The sequence below is a fragment of the Otolemur garnettii genome, unplaced genomic scaffold (assembly GCF_000181295.1).
Source record: "Otolemur garnettii isolate 467f Iridium unplaced genomic scaffold, OtoGar3 scaffold00116, whole genome shotgun sequence".
In the NCBI taxonomy this organism is placed as follows: domain Eukaryota; kingdom Metazoa; phylum Chordata; class Mammalia; order Primates; family Galagidae; genus Otolemur; species Otolemur garnettii.
Window position 1 is genome coordinate 2,285,548 of NW_003852511.1, and position 21,417 is coordinate 2,306,964.

A 21,417-nucleotide genomic window follows, 5' to 3' on the forward strand; every position below is an offset into this window, starting at 1 on the left:
CTGGTTATGTCTAGAGAGAGGGTATGATTCCAGGTATTGGTCCATTTCCTCCACATTGTCAAATTTCTGGGCATATAGTTTCTGGTAGTAGTCAGAGATAATCTCTTGTATCTCTGTGATATCTGTTGTTATTTATCCTTTTTCATTTTCTCATTGAAGTTATTAGAGATGTTACTTTTCTATAACTAGTTAGTCTGACCAACAGTTTATCAATTTTATTTACTTATTTGAATAAGTAATGTTTTGCGGGGATATGGTCTAATTTGGAGTATGTTCCATGGGTTGATAAGAAGAACGGATGCATTCTGTATATGTCTACTAAGGCCACTTGTTCTAGGATTGCATTTAAGTGACTTGTATCTTTGTTTAGTTTCTGTTTAGAGGATCTGTCCAGTTCTGCCAGAGGGGCATTAAAGTCCTTAGCAATTATGCTGTTATAGGATATCAAATTGCATAGACCAATCAAGGTCTGTTTCATGAATCTGGGAGCATTTTGGTTGGGTGTGTAAATATTTAGAATTAAAATGTCCTCTTGTGATGTTGTTCCCTTGGCCAGTATGAAGTGACCATCTTTGTCTTTCTTAACTTAAGCAGCTTTAGATCCACTTGTATCTGAGAATAAGATTGCAACTCTGTCTTTTCCTCTGATTTCCATTTGCCTAAAATGTTATTTTCCATCCCTTTACCCTGAGTCTTAATTTGTCCTTCAAGGTTAAGTGTGGTTCTTGGAGACAGCATATGAACAGTTTGTGCTTTTTTTATTCACTGGCCAGCCTGCCTCTTCAGTGGGGAATTGAAGTCATTAACATATATTGAGAGAACTGATAAGTGATGTGGAATTCTGTTCATCTTAGAATAGTCCATTGCTTCGTTTTATCCTTTGCCCCATTGTGGAAGCTAGGTTTTGTCCTTTACTTACTACAAAGTAAACACCCACAAATTAGTGGTTTGTGGTAGTCCAGTGTGATGTTGAGTGTGAGAATAGGTCTACATATTTCCTGTAGAGCTGGTCTTATTGTGGTGAATTTTCTCAATGTTTGCTTATCAGTAAAAGATTTGATTTCTTAATTGATTTTGAAGGTTTGTTTCTCAGGATACTGAATTCAGGGCTAAAAATTGTTTTGTTTGAGGTTAGAGGTAGATGACCATGCTCTTCTGGCTTGGAATGTTTCATTTGAAATGACTGCTTATTGCCCTGATGAATCTGCCCCTGTAGGTCAATTGGCACTTACTCCTGGCTGCTTGCAAATTTTTCTCTTTTGTCTTGACTTGGACAAATTCAAACTTCCTAATTGTTAGAATTTTTTTTTTAAATACTCCTCCAACTACTGAGCAGTTTTATGTTCAAGAGTTTCTCCCTCTTTTTGAGGAAAAATGGACATATTTTATTTTCACATCAAATTAGGTTTATCAGCAGTTTAGGGAGAATCCCAGCAGGTGCTTCGATGAACACTCTGTGGCTTGCTGGAATCTGAGGTTGGCATCTGACCATTACTGACCAATGCTGGCTGGGGTTGGCCCATGCTTCTCCAGGCCCCTCTCTGCATCTTCTGCTTTAAGCAGAGGTGCCTAGATTTCACTTTTCTTTTTTCCTGTGGCAGTGTAAACTTGGCTTCACTGCCAATGCCCTGCTGCTATTTCCTGCCTTGTAGAAACTGACACAGGAAGGTAAGTGTCCCACTGGACTAGAAGAGATCAGGTAGAGTATGAGCAGCGCTTGGTAGAAAGGAGAAGAAAATGAGCAGAAGAGAAAGTGCAGAAAGTAATAGCAACAGAGAGAATAATTAACAAAGCAGGCTTCCAACTGACAAGCTATTTTTCTAATAGATGAGCCCTAAGTCACTTAGAATGTGAAATGCACTTATGCATATGAGCATCATAACACATGATGACTAACATTACTCTGCTAACACAGTTCATGCTTCAAACTGTTTTAGTCACTTTGAATTAAAGAAGCTTTGGAAAGTTTTCCTAGTTTCTAACTACCTACCAAGCTAGCCCCCTTTTTTTAATGTGGTGATAAAGGGGTGGTAAAGAATATATTTTTCTTCTGCTAGCCATGGCAAAAATGAGCCTTTTGCACCCAAAGAAGAGAAATCAGACAATGCCTTCCATGACACATTCCTTTAAGTAGCACTGTATATGCATGCACATTTCCACAGGTTTTTTACATGAGGTTTGAATTAAGCCTTATGAAAATTTTATGAAATAGGTTATTCAATTAATTACCTATTTACAAATTTTTAAAACTGTAAGACATATACTTTCATTATAAGGGATCACCAACTGCCTAGCACAATGCATGAAAAGAGACATAAAATAAGGTGGAAAATGATAAAATTTCAGAAGCCTGGGGAAAAGGAGAAGGATGCACTTACAGAGTATTTACTGCCTGCCAAGGACAATGCTAAAAGCTTTATAATTCTTATGTTGATTAATTCAATATTTAATAAACCAAACCCTGATTACCAATAACAAAGTTAAATCATGATGGATAAGTGCATTTAATATGTAACAGAGTCAGGATTTGAGCTCACCCAGTCTTGTCCAAGAGCCTGCTCTCTGGGCCATGACACTATAATAATTTTCTCCTAAAATTCCCAAAAACTTTCTGCTGAGAAAATCCTAATCACATGTAAAGGACTGGGAGCCAAAAGGACATCAGACTTTTTAACAGCAGCATTGGAAGTTGGAAGACAATGGAATAATGGGTTAGAATTCTGCAAGAAAAATGTTTACAACCTGGCAGGCTACACTGTCCTAACTACCCATTAAGTGAAAAGCAAAGCAAAACAAAACACTTGGAGACAGAAGAGGTCTCATAAAATTTCTTTCTCAGTACCCCTTCTCTGAAGTGACTGAAGGATGTACTTTATTCCAAAAGAGAGAAGAAATGAGAGAAAAACTGCAGGAGGTTTCAGAAGGCTGCCTGGGAGGGAGGATGGCACTAATAGATTAGCTGACAGGTTTGTCTGTGTGGAAAAATGGAATAAGAGACAGTTTACATAGCCATTGAGAGGCTAGCAAATATAAAAACAAATAATTAAATAAACATCTAATCATGGCATACTACTATATTCAGAAGTGAATAACATACAGACTTAATAGTAAAAATAAATAAAAACCTGCATATATGTTCAAAAAATATTAAAATAATTTTGGGAGAAAAGGAAAAGTATTGATGCATAAGGGAAAATAATAGAAATAAATCCTTATCTTTCATAATGGAAAGCCAGTAGATTAAACAAGTCTAAAATACCAAGAAGTAACAGACCATGCATATGATCATTACTTTGAAGAATAACGATAAGTACCAGAAGAGATTTCTAACATGTAGGAAGTAATTTCTTCTGGGCAGGGGAATAAGAGTGGCATAAAGTAGAGTTGACAGGGGTCCACTGCTCTCATCCCAGCTTTTCTATTTGATTTTTAACACTATGTGTTATTTTGATATAAATGAAAACTACATTATAAAAAGCAGTATCTTTCAGAATGTATCTATCACCTGTGAAACCAGTCTTTCTGAAAAATGATAGACAAGATTTGCTAAAATGCAATGTAAATCTCATGTAAGAATTGCAAATTTGGAACTCACCTCAGAATTAGTTTCATAATAGTGAATTTTATCAAATTATAATTTAAATGAGATTTTCTTTTCTTTTCTTTTTTTTTTTGAGACAGAGCCTCAAGTTATCCCTCTGGGTAGAATGCCGTGGCATCACAGCTCACAGCAACCTCCAACTCCTGGGCTCAAGCGAGTCTCCTGCCTCAGCCTCCCAGGTGGCTGGGACCACAGGCGCCTGCCACAACACCCGGCTATTTTTTGGCTACAGCTGTCGTTGTTTGGCGGGCCAGGGCTGGATTTGAACCCGCCACCTTAGGTGTATGTGGCTGGCACCTTAGCCACTGAAGCCACAGGCGCCGAGCCTAAATAAGATTTTCAATGGATGGGCTTTATAATTTATATAATCATTTATTCATTTATTCTAATGTATCAAAAAATTATAGCTTAAGTTTTCAGTAAACAGCAAGCTTTTCGGTACTACACACAGGCAATCAATATTTACTGAAATATTCAACCATGTACTCAATATCAATTCCACATTTAATTTTGTAATTTCATTTTATATGCATATGCAACCAATTGGATATGCTTAACCAATGAAACATAAAATTAGTTGTAAGCTTCTCGCTTATGGTCTAAGCCTTTTACTTCTTTGTATTTCCCCCAGGCTGGGCACAGTGCCCTGCCTACATTACCATGTGTATAACAATCATGACTCCTCCATTCTACCCACAGGTTTATTTACCAGATCAGAAGTTCTTTGATGACAGAAAGCACATCTTAGTCATTCTGTGTTGTTGGCTCACAGGGTTGGCATCATGCAGGAACTCAATAATTATCTTCAGAATGAATGAACAATATATTCATAAACATTTACTGAGTGAGCAAGCAAGTATACAAGTAAACTCCAATAGTGTACTTACACTTTGTCTCAATATTTTTTAACTCCATTAAAATTCATTTTTATGGTAAAAATGTAGTCATGAAATCAGATCACTTCAATTTTTCTTAAAGTCTTAAAAGCCAGAATTACAGTAGGACCTATAAGCGGACTACCCAAGGGACTGTAACAAACTAGTCAACATAAGGAGGTGGTCAACATAAGGAACTAGGCCTATTGAACTAACAGTACAGTGCTGACCACCTCTACATGTTAACCAGTTTGTTATAGTCCCTGGGGTGGCCAACCTATAGAGGTTCTACTGTATTATGGAAATTTGACCTTGGAGGACCAAATGAAAATGTGATCCAACCTCTTTGTTTGCATTTCAAAATAAAACAATTCCTCGGGAAAGTTTTTAGATAAGACAACTTACAAACAGATTAGATTTTTTACTGTTTTACAAGAAGGTCAACTGATGAAGTCCTTTGTCTAGATTCATCATTGTAATTCAGAAAAATAGATTTCTTTTATTGTTGTAAAATTACAGTGTTCCTTTAACATTTAGTCTTGGAAATTCCATACTAGGAACATTAATATAACTCAGTTATGTCCACATGACCACCATTCATTTGACTGCTGAGCTCCTCTTAGTTCAAATGTTGGTTAAAAAGCACACTGCAGTTAGACTGGGATAAAGTTTACTTTAAATAAATTAGTTTCAGAGGTAAAGAACTAAATTGACTAAAAACTGTTTGTTCCAATTTGCAGCTTTCAACTTCAGTCGTAATACTGATTTCCACCTATCACAGTCTGAATCAAATGTATACCACCTTCTACCAGGTAGAAATACATGTTCAAAGTATGCAGAAGGGAAAGTAAAAGGATACACACGTGCCAGATTTAGAGTCTGTTCCAGTGAATACCATGTGATGATAAAGTGATGATATGTAAATTAAATGCAGTTTAGCGAGCACACCTTGTGAGCATCCCTATATGCCAGGCCCCAAGGTAACAGGGAAGACCAGCAAGCACAGGTGGACACGGAGCTCAGTCTACCCTTGACACCAGTAGCTACAGCTGGAGAGCCACAGAAGAGAGACTTGAGGGCAGCAGGGAAGCTCATCAGGTTTGGGTAGTAATGGAAAGACTCCTGGGGGGACTAATTTTACACAGAGACTTGAAGGATGAGTAGCCTGGTACTCACCTGGTAAAGCAGGAGGAACAATATCTCCAGTCAAAGCAATGGCAGAGGGAGAGTGTGGTGTGTTTGAGAACCCTGAAGAATGCCCAGAATCTATTGTGGTGAGTTTGTTTTAAACTGGGGATGAAAGCCTTATAGTGTTAGCACGAGAACATGGCATGTTGGACTTCACATGCCCTCCTGTAGCTGTGGTCATGCGACTCTTCTGGGTAATGATGATGCAGACACAGCCGGAGAGCCACATGCAGATTGTATATCAGATGCCCACCTGGACTGAGATTAGCATGAGTAACAGAAAGACCAGGTTGGATATGAATGAGATGACCCACAAGCCATAAAATCAGTGGGACCCAAGTTACATCCCTGGACTTTGCTGGGCTTCAGTTTCTCCTTGTGTAAAACAGTAAGATAGGATGATATGATCTCTAAAGACAGGGACAGCACAGAAACCTCATCTTAGCTGCCAGTTCCAACTGATTAGGAATGTCTTCCGCTGGCCCAGTTCTAGTATTCCCAGTTAGTCATGTCTGCTCTGGAGCCAGTAAGTCCCAGCAGTGGTGTGCTGGACACCTGCTAGTCAGTCCTGCTCTGCCTCAGTTTCCTAGTGACAATACTCTGTGTTACTATATGCAAAAGGACTTGAGCACAGCTTTCATGTGGAAAGTAGTGTGGCCAGCCTGAGTTTTCTATGCCTGTTTTGTTGCTGGTATAAGAAATGAAGGATGAGATCCCTAAAACACAGAAGGCCCAGAAGAAGAGGCAAGAAATCTCAGCGCAGGGATGGCACTAGAATGGGTACATCGGCTTACATCTTTTCACACAACCCCACTTTAAATTTCGCATCTTTGAATTTTCCTTCTAACACACATAATTTTGAAATCAAGTCTGTTTATCGTTACGGGCCTAGTTTGCCAAACTTGTGATTCCAGGCTAGATTTCATGTTTTTTACAAACAGCCGGCATAGGCAAGCAAGAAACATCCCCACAGCCTCTGCCTGAGCCTGTGTGCGCGACTGTGGGCGTCTCCTGGCCTGTGTCAACAGGATACCCGGAGCTGCCCTCCGAGAGGGGGATCAGACAAAAACACCTCACTTTACTTGTTCTCGAATCGTGTACTAAAAAGTCCATGCAGGCTTTAAAAAGGTAAATGGTTCTAATTTAATTGGGGTTCTATTGGATTCCAAGTGGAAAACAATCACACCAGTAAAAGCCCCCAGTTGTTACCTGCCCTCTCTTATCTCTTTCCTTGTTGAATTCTACACTCCACACCGCCACAATGAGGGGAGCCCAATCCATCTCATTTTCCTTTCCTTTAGTGTGACAAGTTCTCTTTCCCTTCCCCCAGGTATTTAAATATGTAGTTATAAATACAGGTGCAAGCATGGGCACAGGCACGGGTCTGCACACAGAGGCAGGTGTGGGTGCAGACAGAGGCGTGAGCACAGACCCAGACGAGGCTGTGGGTACAGACACAGATACGGGTGTAGGTAACGGCAAAGGCAGAGGTGAGTAAAGGTGAAGATATGGATACAGGTGTTGATATAGGCATAGGTAAGGACACAGCTGTCGACATAGTTAATGGGATAGGTACAGGGATAAAGGTTTGGGTAAAGGTGACGTGTGGATATAGGTATCGGTATAGGAGTAGGCCAAGGTCTAGGTGCTGGTACAGGCTTAGGTCTATGTCTGGTTCTAGGCAGAGACACAAGTACGGCTATAGCTATAATGATACAGACAAGCAAAGCCCCAAGTTAAAGGTTTTTACTTCAAATCTCCATCAACTAACTTATCAATAATGTCCAAATAATAAACAGCCCACTACTTTCACCAAAACTTCATCTTTGAAAGGTTTTTAATGAAAGGGAAATGTGAGCTTAACACTGCAGAAGTGGAAACTGTGGTTTTCCATGGGGCTGTTCTATGAACCCATAAGCAGGCCCCTGCTAGGGCAGGGAGAGAGATCTACATGTGGGCGTAAAATGTACAGGGTACCGTAAGTGCAACTATTTTGTGTCTATCTTTTCTCAGATTTTATAACACTGATAATAATTTGCCCTTAAGTGGGAATTAAAATTACACAGAACATTAAAAAACAAATGCAGCCTGATCCTTAAGGCAGGCCCCTCTTTTTATAGATGAGAACAGTAGGTCTCCATGGGCAGAGCCATCTGAGCTACCTTCCTGCACTTCTAAGCCCCGTGCTGGCTGCAGGCCCATGAGGCCATATTTCCCCACTAAACAAGCCACAGTTTTCCTGCTTTGCCTATTTTGAATTAAGTCAGCCCCTCACAACCAACAGATGCTCCCTGAAGAAACGCTCACTGTTCCGACAGCACCCGTGGCTCTTCTGCATCTTCATTTTCTTAATTACTTCCCCCCTTTCCCTGTGCCTGGCTGAGTCTAGTACATTCCTTCCAGTCAGCAAACCTTGGTGCCCTCCACCCCCACCTTTGTGCCTGGACGTGGAGACAACTAGGTAACTTGCTTAACAACCGAGGAGGTTCAGTTCTTGCAGCCGTGGCACACAGGACAGCATAGCTATAATCTGCGACCAGCAATCTTCAATGGGTCTGAAAATGGGGATAAATCAGTCCTTCTCCCATCTATTCAAGCACAGAGCAAGGAATAGCAAAGCAAGGGAAGACTTAGCAGGAAAATTCCCACAAGACTTTTTATCTAGGAGAAATCTATTTCTCATCTAAAGCTCTGGAATTGTCCCAATAACCAAGCTATGATGCGATCATGGCCAGAGACAACCACAGGAAGTCGATCAAGTGGAGTTACAGGTGTATGTCCAGGTGAGCAAAGAAGTTAAAGAAAATGCCCGAACATGGTAGCCTCTGCTCTGTCCCAGCATTTATGAAGAAGTCCAGTGACGTATTCCTTAGACCTCAGCCAGCATGAGCTGGAGCAGCACAATCTTCAAGCATGAATGATACAAGTTAATCATTTCTATGATACCAATAACCAATTCATATCATTATATGACATACTCCTAGTTCACCCTACTCAACTTTCTTGTTCCAGGAACATATGCATTCCAAGGTACACATTCTCTTTTTTTTTATTGTGGTAAATTAACATAAGGTACCATTTTCCATGCATCAGTGTGCAGTTTTTTGGCACAAAGGACATTCACATGTTGTATACTCTGGGTTATAGTATGTCTGCCTCTGCTTTCTTGCTTTTATTTATTTATTTAATTTAATTTAATTTATTTATTTTTGAGACAGAGTCTCACTTTGTCACCCTTGATTGAATGCCATGGCATCATAGCTCACAGCAACCTCTAACTCTTGGGCTCAAGCGATTCCCTTGCCTCAAGCTCCTGAGTAGCTGGGACTACAGGCGCCCGCCACAACGTCTGGATATTTTTTAGAGACAGTCTCGCTCTGGCTCAGGTTGGTTGAGAACCCGTGAGCTCAGGCAATCCACCTGCCCCGGCCTCCCAAGTGCTGGATTGCAGGCGTGACTTGCTTTTGTTTTTATAGAGTGGCATCTTACTGACCTCTCAGTTCCCGCTGATGATACTCCTTGTTCTTGAGGATGGGGTGTGAGATCCACATCCAGGGATGATGCTTGCGGAGCTGAGGGAGTATGTAATGTGCCACGAAGCCCACGGAGCCCGCCAGGGCAAACAGCACAATGCTGAGGAACGGCTGCAATGGAAATGGGCAGAATCTCACTAGTTAGCCTAGAGGACGTGGGGAGGGATGCACAGGGATAATACAGGACACCACTGTCTTCCTCCTTGTTCCTCCCAAAGAACAGATAGCCAGACTCAACTCTTGTTTCAGTCCTCTAGAGCAGGTGTCCTCAAACTATGGCCCGCGGGCCACACGCAGCCCACCTAGGACATTTATCCGGCCTGCCGGGTGTTTTTGCCTCCGCTGCCTGTCCCGCTTAGCAGCCAACTCATCCCAGGGTTATAGTCCGGCCCTCCAGTGAACTGGCCCCCTGTTTAAAAAGTTTGAGGACCCCTGCTCTAGAGACTGGTTCATGTGCTGGGAACCACTAGGGTGAGCATAGAGAACCAGCCTGCAGAAGTACAGAGGCCAAGAGAATTCTGCCCACTGCATACATTATTATATATATATGTTTTATAAGGAGAGGTGGAGAATAGCAAATGTAGCTAACAGACATTTCTTCATGGAAAGGGGAGTTGCAAATGTACAATATTTTGTCATAGAGACAGCAACTGTCTGTAAAACCACAAGCCAGAAATCCCATCTAGAGCTCTCCACTCTGTTCTTCTAAATGAAACTTGTGTTCCAGTAATCCTTTTGGCTCCATGGCCTCTGTCCCACCCGGGATACAGTAACACACCTCTCTTCTTACTCAGGCACCAGCGGTGTCTTGCACTACTAACTGCCCTCACAGCGGATTACACCAGATGTCCTATCACTCGTGCAAACGAAACAACTCACCAGACGGCAGAAAGGGGGACGGGGAGACCCACGGAAACCCATCTGTGCTGTGGACTAAATCAAATCGGGAACACAACTCTTCACAGCACGTGGATATATTCCTCAAACCTCTCAAGGGGCATTTTGTTTCCTTCTTCCCCCTCAACGGTCTTGCAATACCCTGAGGCATCACAGCAGCTTTGTTGCCGAGGGAGAGTAAGGACACGGGAAGAGCTGAGCGGGTACGTACTCGTAATGACAGAAACACAGTGCTGGCACTGACTGCAAACGAGAGGACAGCGGCGACCGCGCAGACGAGGAGATCAGACTTCAACATGTCCTTCTGGAAAGAGAGAGCCAGCAGTGAAGTCCACTCTGCTTTGTTTCTTGCAGCCAGTCCAGTGACCAGGTGACCAGACCTGCCCCCGGGTAGACTGCTCTCTCGGCCCATGGACTGCCTGACACTCCCTGGCAGCACACCTCAGATGGCTGTTCACAGAAGACTAGGGCACTCTGCAAGGTCAGCACACACGTGCTAACCATGAAAAGGTTAAGAAAGTTTCCCTGCATGTATAAGAGGCAAGAGGTTTTTTTCTACAGACCCAGATTAGATAAAGATGCCCAGAGAGCTCCCCAAAGGGACCTGAGCCTGAACTTAAAGGGCTGATAAAGGACGAGAGAATGGCAATCATCTCTATTTGGCTTTAGGGTGGCTTGGATTTTAACATGCCACAGAGCCTGGGTAAACCAAACAGAGACCTCTGATACTTTTCTTCTTGCTGTGGACCAGACTGGGTTTTACATTTTAATTCATAAGTCAGATCAAGTAAAGACCATTTCCAAATTATATAAATAAACGCACATATTCATTAGTGTACACATTCTATGCAGAAAATGAAGTGTTCAGTAACTTTCTAATATTTTTCTGCCATACAAAATTGTAGTAGGAGCCCGGGCTGGGGAGAGCAAAGAAAAGTTAGAGCTGAGAATGCTATTCAGGAGGTACATGGAGAATGGCCTGTGAGCTCTAACAGGGAACAAGACTGCAGCTCACGGATCTAAAAGGGAGGGGCCTAAGGGCCCATCAATTCTTTTCTTTCTGTACAGGCAGATTAGTCATTGTACACAATTATGGATCATCCTAAGGTATCACACTGTTACTTGAAAACTCTGACACTATCAGTATGTGTGCCTCCCTTTCTCATTCTGAGAAAGAATTATTCCCCTTTTTTGAATGTTATCTGCCATAAAATTATAGAAAAGCCACCCCTCCATTTTCCCCTACCTCCCTCATTTTTTTCATTTCTTATTTTTTAAATTAAAACATAGAGTTCCTTACGAGTCATGCTGCTGCTCGCTAATAGGAAGAAGTAGTGATAAAGGCAGAATCTCAGCCTTATACTTAGTAATGCTAAGAGAGCAGAGAAAAATCAATGGGAACTTCATTCTGAATTTATAAAATTTTTGTGATCATAGATATTCACCAAAAATTTACTATGGCCAAAATTCAGGCATCACCTTTCATTCCAAACACTTTAAAAAGGCCAGCCCTACCGGAGGAACATTCTGTAATTCACCACAAATTTAAGCTGTGGGGAATGTTAATTTTTCTTTCCTATTTTTCATTGGCATGGTTTTATATTATTCGGAAATTACTGAATGTTTATCCAAAAGGAAGATAAATATTTTCCCAAATATTCTCATTTAAAATTAAGTGTCATTTTTAATTAACTGACCACCCTTGTCTAAGGGGACCACCCCTCCCCAGCAGGGGTGGGGAGGGTGGAGTTTGCATTTCTAAGTTTCTTAAAGCAGATGTGAGAATGAGCTTGAGTTACTCATAATTTTTTTCACAACTGGATGACATATGGGAACTCCACTCTGATTTTCATCAGTGTCATAAGTATCCCTTGTAAATACAAACCATTACACAGTCTTTTTTCTGTGTGTGACAGAGTCTCACCATGTTGCCCTTGGTAGAGTGCCATGGCGTCACAGCTCACAGCAACCTCCAACTCTTGGTGATTCTCTTGCCTTTGCCTCCTGAGTAGCTGGGACTACAGGTGCCCACCACAATGCCCGACTATTTTTTGTTGCAGTTGTCACTGCTGTTTTAGCTGGCCGGGAATGGGTTCAAACCCGCCACCCTCAGTATATGGGGCCAGCACTCTATCCAGTGAGCCACAGGTGCCATTTTTAAAAAATTATTGTTGGGGGTTCATTGAGGGAACAAAGGACCAGGTTACATTGATTGCATTTTACTATTTACTAAAATGTTCGCTTCCGCCCATTTCTTTCTTGTATTATTCTTTTTAAATAGCTTTATTGAGGTCAACTGATGCACTAAAAGGCCACACATATTTAAAGTGTACAACCTGATGACTTTACACACACACATATATACACACATGCTACACGCATCTTCCCATAAACTTATCACCATAGTTAAGAGGAGCAGCAGACCCACCATGCTCCAAACTTCCCTTTGCTGTCATTGCCTAATCGGTCTGTTTCCCCAGGAACCACTGATCTGCGCCATCGTTATAGCTTGATTTCATTCTCTACAATGTTATGTAAGTGTAACCACACAGTGGGTCCTCCTTCTGACCGGCTTCTTCCTTTCAGTCACTGTAGTTACTCTGAAACTCACCACGTTACTGTCTGCATAACACTTCGTTCCTTTTCACCGCTGGATGGTGCTCCCCAGGGTGGATATGCAACAGTGTGTTTATCTATTTACATGTGAATAGACATATGAGTTTGTTCCCAGTCTGGGAACATTTCAAGTAAAGCTTCTAGAAATATTCCTGGATATGTCTCTGGACACATGCTTTCTTTTCTCCTGTGTAAATACCTAGGAGCAAAATGGCTGAGTTATGTGGTAAGTTTAGGCTTAAGTTTTCAAGAAATTGTCAGAATCCAATGCAAAAATGCGCAAAGGACTTGAATAGACATTTCTCAGAAGAAGACATACAAATGGCCAAGGGGTACATAAAAAAATGTTCAACATCACTAATCATCAGAGAAATGAAAATCACAACCACAATGAGATATCACCTCACCCCAATCAGAATGGCTAATATCAAAAAGATAAAGAATAACAAATGCTGGCATGGATATTTTTAAAAAGGGAACCCTTATACAGTGTTGGTGGGAATGTGTAATGGTATAGTCATTATGGAAAAAAGCATGAGATTTCCTAAAAATTTAAAAATAGATCTGCCCTATGATCCAATAGTCCCTCTCCTGGGCATATATCCAAAGGAAGTGAAATCACCATGTTAAAGAGATACTTATTCCCATATTTAACGCAGCTGTACTCATAACAGACAGGATATGTAGTTAACTATGTGTCTATTGACAGATGAATGGTTAAAAACACACGGCACATGTACACAATGGAGTACTATTCAGCCATAACAAATGAAATCCTGTCATTTGCTGTAACATTGATAAACCTGGAGGACATTATGTTAAGAGAAGTAATCCAGGCACAGAGATAAGATAACTTATTGTATATTTCAAAATAGCCAGAAAAGAGCAGATTTAGAGTGCTTTCAACACGGGGAAATAACAAATACCATGATTTGATCATCACACAATGTATATTTATGTTGAAACATCACACTGTACTCCCATAAATATGTACCATTATTTTATGCATCAATAAAAAAGGAAAATAAAGGAAACTTTCAAACCACTTTCCAAAGTAGTTGTAAGCACGTTCTGATCTCCAGAGGAGTCTGTGTGCGTGCCAGGGGCCCCACGGTCATTTTCACTATAACCAGACTAGTGGTTGTGCGTCCAGTGCTCCTCAACCAGGGGCAATTTTTCCTCCCAGGCCACATTTTTCAATATCTGGAGACATTTTTGGTTGTTACAATTTGGGGGGGAGAGTAATACTGGCATCTGGGGGGTAGAAACAAGGAACACAGCTGAACATGCTACTAAGCACAGGGCAGTGCCTGCAAACAAAATATTGTCAGGCTCAAACTCAGCAGTGCCGAGGCTGAGAAACCCTGGTGGAGCAGTATCCAACTGTGGTTTTAATTTGCCTTTTCTGGTGGATGATGTTCTTATGAACTTTTAATTTAAAAATACCATTTATAAAAGCATCAAAAAAAAAAAACACTTCGGGATAAATTTGAAAAAAAAAATTTATGCAAGCCCTATTTATTGAAAACTACAAAAAAATCACTGAGAAAAACAAAATAAATGATTAGAGAGATACATTGCATTTGTGGATTTGAATATTCAATATTATTAAGAAGTCAATTCTCACAAAACCAACTTATAGATTCAATGCAATCCTAATCAAAATTCTGGTAGATTTTTTAAAACAAATTAAGAGGCCAATTAAAAAATACATACGAAAATGCAATGGACCTAGAATAGTTAAAACAACCTTGGAGGACATACAGTGCCTGGTTTCAAGGCTGATCGTAATAATCATGGTATTGATGTCATTGGCATAAAAAACACATCTAGATCAACGGGAAAGGATAAAGAGTCCAGAATAGGCCAAACAGATGATGGTCAATTGAGTTGCAGTCCAAGCACAGAGGTGAAATAACAAATCTCTAGTGAGAGAAAGGGTAAAGGTAGGCTGGAGCAACTGGAGCAACAACAGAAATGCCTTGACCCGTCATCTACAGAAATTAATTCAATATGCAAACTCTTAAACTGCTCAAAGAAACCCCGTAAGAGGAAAGCTCAGTGACCTTGAGCTTAGAAAAGATTTGTGCACTCCTGAAGTTTGAACTGTAAAAGAAAAAAAATAATAAAATGAACATCATGAAAATTTTAAAATCTTGCTTCCAAAGATACTAATAAAAATGAAAAGGCAAGGCAAAGATTGAAAAAAATATTATTTGCAAAACATATACGTACTAAAAGACTTTTACCTGTAATACATAAAGAAATTTATATATAAAAAAAAAGGAAATTTATAACTCAGTATTAAAATGTCAAACAACTGCCCCAGCCCCGCCATCCCCAGCTGCATGTGGGCAGTTCTGAACAGACCTTTCACCAGAGGGGATACACAGAGGGCCAATGGTCATTACTGAGTTTTTTACCCTTGATGTTAATTAGTGAAACTCGACCACTCTCTTAATATTGCTGAAAGTAATCTCAGCAAAATAAAAAGTTCCCTCTTTCCCTAAAGCCACCACAAAGCAGATATTATTCTGCCCCAAAATATTTACCCTTAAAAATAAAAATTTTTAGTGGAAACAGAGATTGATGTAGCCATCATGGAAAGAGTAAGGAGATTCTCAGAGAAATTCAAATTAGAACTACCATATGACCTACCAATCCCTCTTCTGAGCATAAACCAAAAGGCAATGAAATCACGATCCTGTAAAGATACCTGCCCTTTACCCTGTATCACAGCACTGTTCTCAATAGCCAAGATATGGGAGCAACCTAAGCGTCTGTCAATGGATGAATGGATCAAGAAAATGTGGTACATCTACACGGAGTAATGGTATTCAGCCACATGAAAGGAAACCCTGCCATATACAACAAGTCTGATACTGGAGGACATGCTGAGTGAAGCAGGCCAGGTATAGCAAGGCAAATACTGCACGATCTCACGTGTATGTGGAGTCTCAAAAAAAAAGTCTAACATATAAAGAATAAAACAATAGTCACCATGGGGGTTGGGAGGGTGAAAATGGGAAGATGTAGGTTAGAGATTACAAAGTAATAGATACAAGGATGAACCATTCCAGAGATCTAATGTACAACATGAGAACTGTAGTCAACAGACATACTGCATGTGGGACTCCCACCAAATGAGTAGACTTCAGCTGCCCCATCACAAAAATAAACAATAAAAATAGTGACCACGTGAGATGACAGGTGGACTATAGTAAGCATTTTACTATCATTTTACTATGTTGTATTCTATAACATCATCTGGTAAACTTTAAATATATGCAATAACATTTATTTAAAAAATAAAAATAATGTTTTTAAAAAGAATATGTAAGACATCAATACCTCAGAAATTACTTCTCTGTCCTGTGGAAGCAGCCTTTAACACTCTAAAAAGCCTGTCATTTTGATTAGTTTTCTTTTTAAATAACTTTTTGCCCACTTAAATATAAATTATATCTCTACTTTTTTTTTTTGAGACAGAGTCTCACTATGTCACCCTTGGTAGAGTGCGGTGGTGTCACAGCTCACAGCAACCTCAAACTCCTGGGCTCATGTGATTCTCTTGCCTCAGCCTCTCAAGTAGCTGGGACTACAGGGGCCCACCACAACGCCCAGCTATTTTTTGTTGCATTTGTCATTGTCGTTTAGCTGTCCTAGGCCAGGTTCAAACCTGCCAGTCTTGGTGTATATGGCTGGCACCATAACCACGGTGCTACAGGTACTGAGCCATATATCTCTTTCTATGAAATATTAATATGTGTGAATTTTTTCAGGTGTATTTTGTTTTAGTTTTATTTTTTGGATGCAAAAAAATTGCTGGGAGAGCCATCTTCCTTCACACACCTGAAGGTTAAAAATTCTGTGACCCTATTAAATTATTTCCATTATTTATACAAGAGTTTTAGAATCTGTTACCTCTTAATAAATAACCCAAGTCTTAAAAGTGAATTGTACAGTGGTAGATTTTACAAAAATTAGTGCAAAAGGGAATATGCTAAAAGATTGAAACAAAATGAAAATTTAGAAGATCTCTGCAATTTTATTATTAATTAATTTTCCTTATAGAATAACATATTAACACTGCAACACTTTAGAACATAGAAAAGAAAGGAGAAACTCTCTACAGCCTGACACTAACAGTGTTAACATCTTTGGGTTTTCTAAGCCAGTATTTTGGCCTATGAATGTTAAACCATGGCTCTAGCGATTATCATTATGAGTATATTTCTACATATATTTTATAAATGTCTAATATTAGTGCACATATACTTTTCTACTTTTCAACAGTATTTTCTTTTATAACATTATATATATGCTAAATAAAAATTGTATAGGCTTAGTCTAATCATTTGGCTGAGTCTTGTGATGCCACACATATAAACAAACACATATAGACACAGACAGTGCCATAGTGGCCGCTCAAAACATAAGTTAGTGAAAGAAATTTAATGAGGCATAGTACAACTATCCCTTGACTGCTAGTATTAGGTTGCTTTATATTATTTTCTGTGATGAATTATGCTGAAATTATTATCTTTATACACCTAAAACATTTTTCCTATTTTGAATTAATTCTTTAGAAAAACTCTAACAAATAGGCTTACATTATCATAAGTTATAAACATTTTTCAATGTATGACTGTAATAATTTACACAAACACAAACAATGTCCAAGAGAACCCATTTTGTCCCAAGTGGCACAATCATTAATTTTTCCTGTGCTATTGGAGTGGACGTAAAAAAAAAAAAAAAATCTTATTTTAATTTGCATTTCTTAGTTTATAAGAAAAGTATGTATTTCATACATTTACTTACTAGATAATTTGTTCCTAAGGAGAATATATAAAATTCCCAATGGTTTCAGTTTGGGGCTCAGATATATACCTATATATTTACATAATTATATATTAATGAAATATATATAATTTACAGAGTTTTAAAAATCAAATTTTAAGGGTTGTTGGAATAAGAAAGATACTAAATTTTTGCCAAATTTGCAACAAATTCTTTACCAAATTTAGTTAAACTTTTATCTTATTGCTTTTTTTACATATAGAAGTTTAAAGTTTTTATGTACTTAAATCTAACTTGTGTGTGTTTGTTGTGCATGTTATTTATTTCATGGATTTCAAGCTTAGAAAATCGTTACCTCTAGAATTTGGATAAATGATCTTATTTCCTATCCTTTTCTGAAATTTTCTTCTACATTTTTTTAAAATGTGAAGCAGATATGCAGAAAGGTGCATAAATATGTACAATTTAAATAATAATTATAAAGTGAACGCCCCTGTAACCATCAACTGGTTCAGGACATCTAACATTCCCAGCACCCTAGAAGTCGCTTATATGTGGCTCCCTGCTCAAAAGCCCTGCTTTCCCTCCTTGGAAGTTCCTATCAATTATCCAGCCCCCGGGTGAAAATCATTTTCTTGCTTAAAGAAAAAAATGATTTGGCTCGGTGCCTGTGGCACAAGTGGCTAAGGCGCCAGCCACATACACCTAAGGTGGCGGGTTCGAATCCCCAGCCTGGACCCGCCAAACAATGACGGCTGCAACCAAAAAATAGCCAGGCGTTGTGGCGGGCGCCTGTGGTCCCAGCTACTTGGGAGGCGGAGGCAGGAGACTCGCTTGAGCCCAGGAGTTGGAGGTGGCTGTGAGCAGAAGCCACAGCACTCTACCCAGGGGGACAGCTTGAGGCTCTGTCTCAAAAAAAAAAAAAAGAAAAAAAAAGAAAGAAATGATTTCATTCTTAGGCATGCAGTTGTAAGTGGTTCAGTTTTGCTTATTTTTACCCAGTAGATGCATCATATGTCTGCAGTTTTGTGTGTGTTGTGCTTCCTTTTCTCCACATTATGTGGCTAAACGTTACCTATGCCTGTGTTGATCAGTTTGATGGAAGGATTTTGGATTGCATGTGAAAACCCTACGCTGTACCCCAGAAGTGCATTAGTGTACATAGTTACCATTCGATAAAAAAATAAAAAAATAAAAGTTACCTATGCCATTGCATATAAAGTTCTATAAGTTCTTTTCATATTCCACATAATATGAAAAGTAGTGTTAGTGAAGGCTGGATACTTTCCAGACAGCCCCATTGTAACTCATTCTACTGGAATTTCCAGTGCCTTAGCGGGAATATGTAGGAGCAGAATTGCTGGCTGCAGTTGTTAAAGTTACCAAGGAAACGTCATATATTTATCTGCCTACTACCAAGCACTTTCATGCTAATTTACACTCCTGCCAGCAATACACAACAGTTCCCTTGCTCTACGTTTTTGTCAACACTTAGTATTGCGAGGACTTTTTACTTTCATGTTTTGTCAGTCCGGTAGTTTTGAAATAGTCATTCAGTGTGGTTTTAATTTGGAGTTTTCTGATTATTAATGAGGTTGCCCATGTATCCATGTTTATTGCCACTTATATTACTTCACTTGTGAAGTGTATCTGTAAGTCTTCTGCCCATTTGCAATGGAGATTATCTGGTTTTCTAATTAACTTATGTTTCATTAAATTTAATTCATTTATTAATTTCATAGCATCTAGATTCTAGACCCTACAGCTATATCAGCTATGCATATTTTTAAAATTATTTTCTATTCCATGACTTGTTTTTTAAGTCTTTTTTTCTGTATGATTTAAAATATAAATGAAGGTCATGATTTCAGTGAATTTGAATTGTTCTATTGCCTTTCATTCTTTCCTACCCTGATATGATAAGATAGCTTTTTCTATTATGCCTGTAAGTGCTTTTAGATCTTGCTTTTTCATATTTAGTACATTATCCACCTGCAGTTGATGACTAGCACAGTGTGACACAGGGGTCCAGCTCTATTTGGTACTCAATGAACAGCTTCTCCTTTGTCCTCTGTGCGGGGCTGGAAGCCGCATGCTCTTTCTATTCCTTTAGCAGCTGCCCTGAACTTCCCGACATGCAGACCTACCATAGCCAGAGCATCCCTGATCTGAAATGCTCCCTTCTTTCCTGGCACTCAAAATGTTTCAGATTTTGGATTTGGGGATTAGAAATACTCAACCTGCATCTGTATTCTTCTCACAGAGCCCTTTCTTCCTCCTGTCCAAACTTGTATGTTATTGTAGTCATACCTTATGTTTATGAGGCCAACCATACCCTCTGACTGTGGCTTCATGCAGTTAACGTGTGTTTAGATTTACCAACACGCCTGCCACTTTCTTTTCTGTGAGTTCATTCTTGCGTATCAGAACTTCCACTTGAGATCACGTTCTAAAGATACATATCCTTCAGAACTACATTTACTGAGGGTCTCTTTTTCTAAAACATTTTATGTTGCCTCATCCTTGAAAGATATTTTCACTGATTCTAGACTGGCAGTTACTTTCTTTACAAAGCGTTCAGTCTTCTGGCTTCCATGATTACTCCTGATCAGGGGCTTTCAGTCTGTCCTTCATTTGACTGCAACCTGCTCCCTGTATTTACTGCTTTAAGGTGGTCTGCGTCCTTGGCATGCTGCGCCCTACTACAGTTTGTCTGACGTGGATTCTTTAATTTATCCTGCTTGTGATTATCACTCACAATCTCATCATTCAGTGTGCGTTCTGGGAACGTTCTTCTCTCTCAGCTCACTGATTCTCTCTCCACAGGTGTCTATCCTCTGTAGGTTTACTTCAGTTGCTTTGCTTGTTTGCTTAGAGAATTCCATTTGGCTCTCTTTCAAACATGATGTATCATTTAAAATTTTTCCTATTGTCTCTACATTTTAAAGTATGTCTTTTACTTCTTTCAACTTAGTAGTTACAGCTATTTCAAAAATATGTGTCTGATTCTTCCAATATCTGAAGTAACTACAGACCTGTTTCTGCTGGTTCCTTATTTTCTTACGTAGTTTTAAAACTTTATATCATAAGTTACTCATTTTACTTTCATTGAAAAATTGGTTTGGGGAACACTTGGAGGCCTAGGATGAGAGAATCTCTAGGGAGGATATATGTCTGTTTCTGCTACAAGGAATTTCCAGTTAGGGACCACGTGAAGGTATAAAATAAGGGGTCTGGGTCTACCCAGTTGTTTGGACTTAGATGCAAATACAAGAACAGTTACAGATTCTCCAGGATTCTCTTGCTGTTCGGCTCACACTGAAGTGTGTCTGCCTGCGTCTCCCTGGCGTGCAGACGACAGTGCTGACTCTTACGGTTCATCCTCAGTCTCAGAGTGTGACCCCTCTGTGTCCCAGCCTAACGACCACTGACCTGGCATTGACACCCTACTTTGGCAGGCCTGGGCTTTCATTTCTGTTTAGGACTGAAAACCAAGGATCAAGGTTCCAGGGTTGAGGAGATACTCGGGGGCAAAAGAAGCTTCCTGCCCTCCTTTCTCCAGGTTCCCCTGTTCACTTAAATTTTTACCTGATAATGACGTAATTTGTCAGGGGTTTATAACATTTATGAATAATTTCTTGTGTAGGTTATTCAGAAATTTTAGTTTTAACCCGCAGACAGCTTGCTTGTGAGAATTTAGCTTGCCATGATGCCACGAAGGGAAAAGCCCCACATAATGTCTTCTCCCTCTCCTGCCTTCTCTCTTCCTCTCCCTCTCCTTCCTTTTCCCTCTCCCCCTTCTCCCTCTTCCTCCCTCTCCCCCCTTCTCTCTTCCTCTCCCACCTTCCCCCTCTCCCCCTTCTCCCTCTCCCTCCTGACTTCTCCCTCTCCCACCTTCCCCCTC

At 39.8% G+C, this 21,417-nt stretch overlaps 1 protein-coding gene across 1 annotated transcript in view; it reads right to left on the reverse strand.

Moving 5' to 3' along the window:
• PCNX2 (pecanex homolog 2) overlaps positions 1–21,417 on the reverse strand; it is a 340,225-nt gene that overhangs the window by 166,993 nt on the left and 151,815 nt on the right. Inside the window, exons 19-20 of the mRNA XM_003797465.1 lie at positions 10,306–10,398; positions 9,158–9,308 (exon numbers count right to left, since the gene is read on the reverse strand). Coding sequence (XP_003797513.1) covers positions 9,158–9,308; positions 10,306–10,398 — 244 coding nt within the window. The remainder of the gene's footprint in view (positions 1–9,157; positions 9,309–10,305; positions 10,399–21,417) is intronic.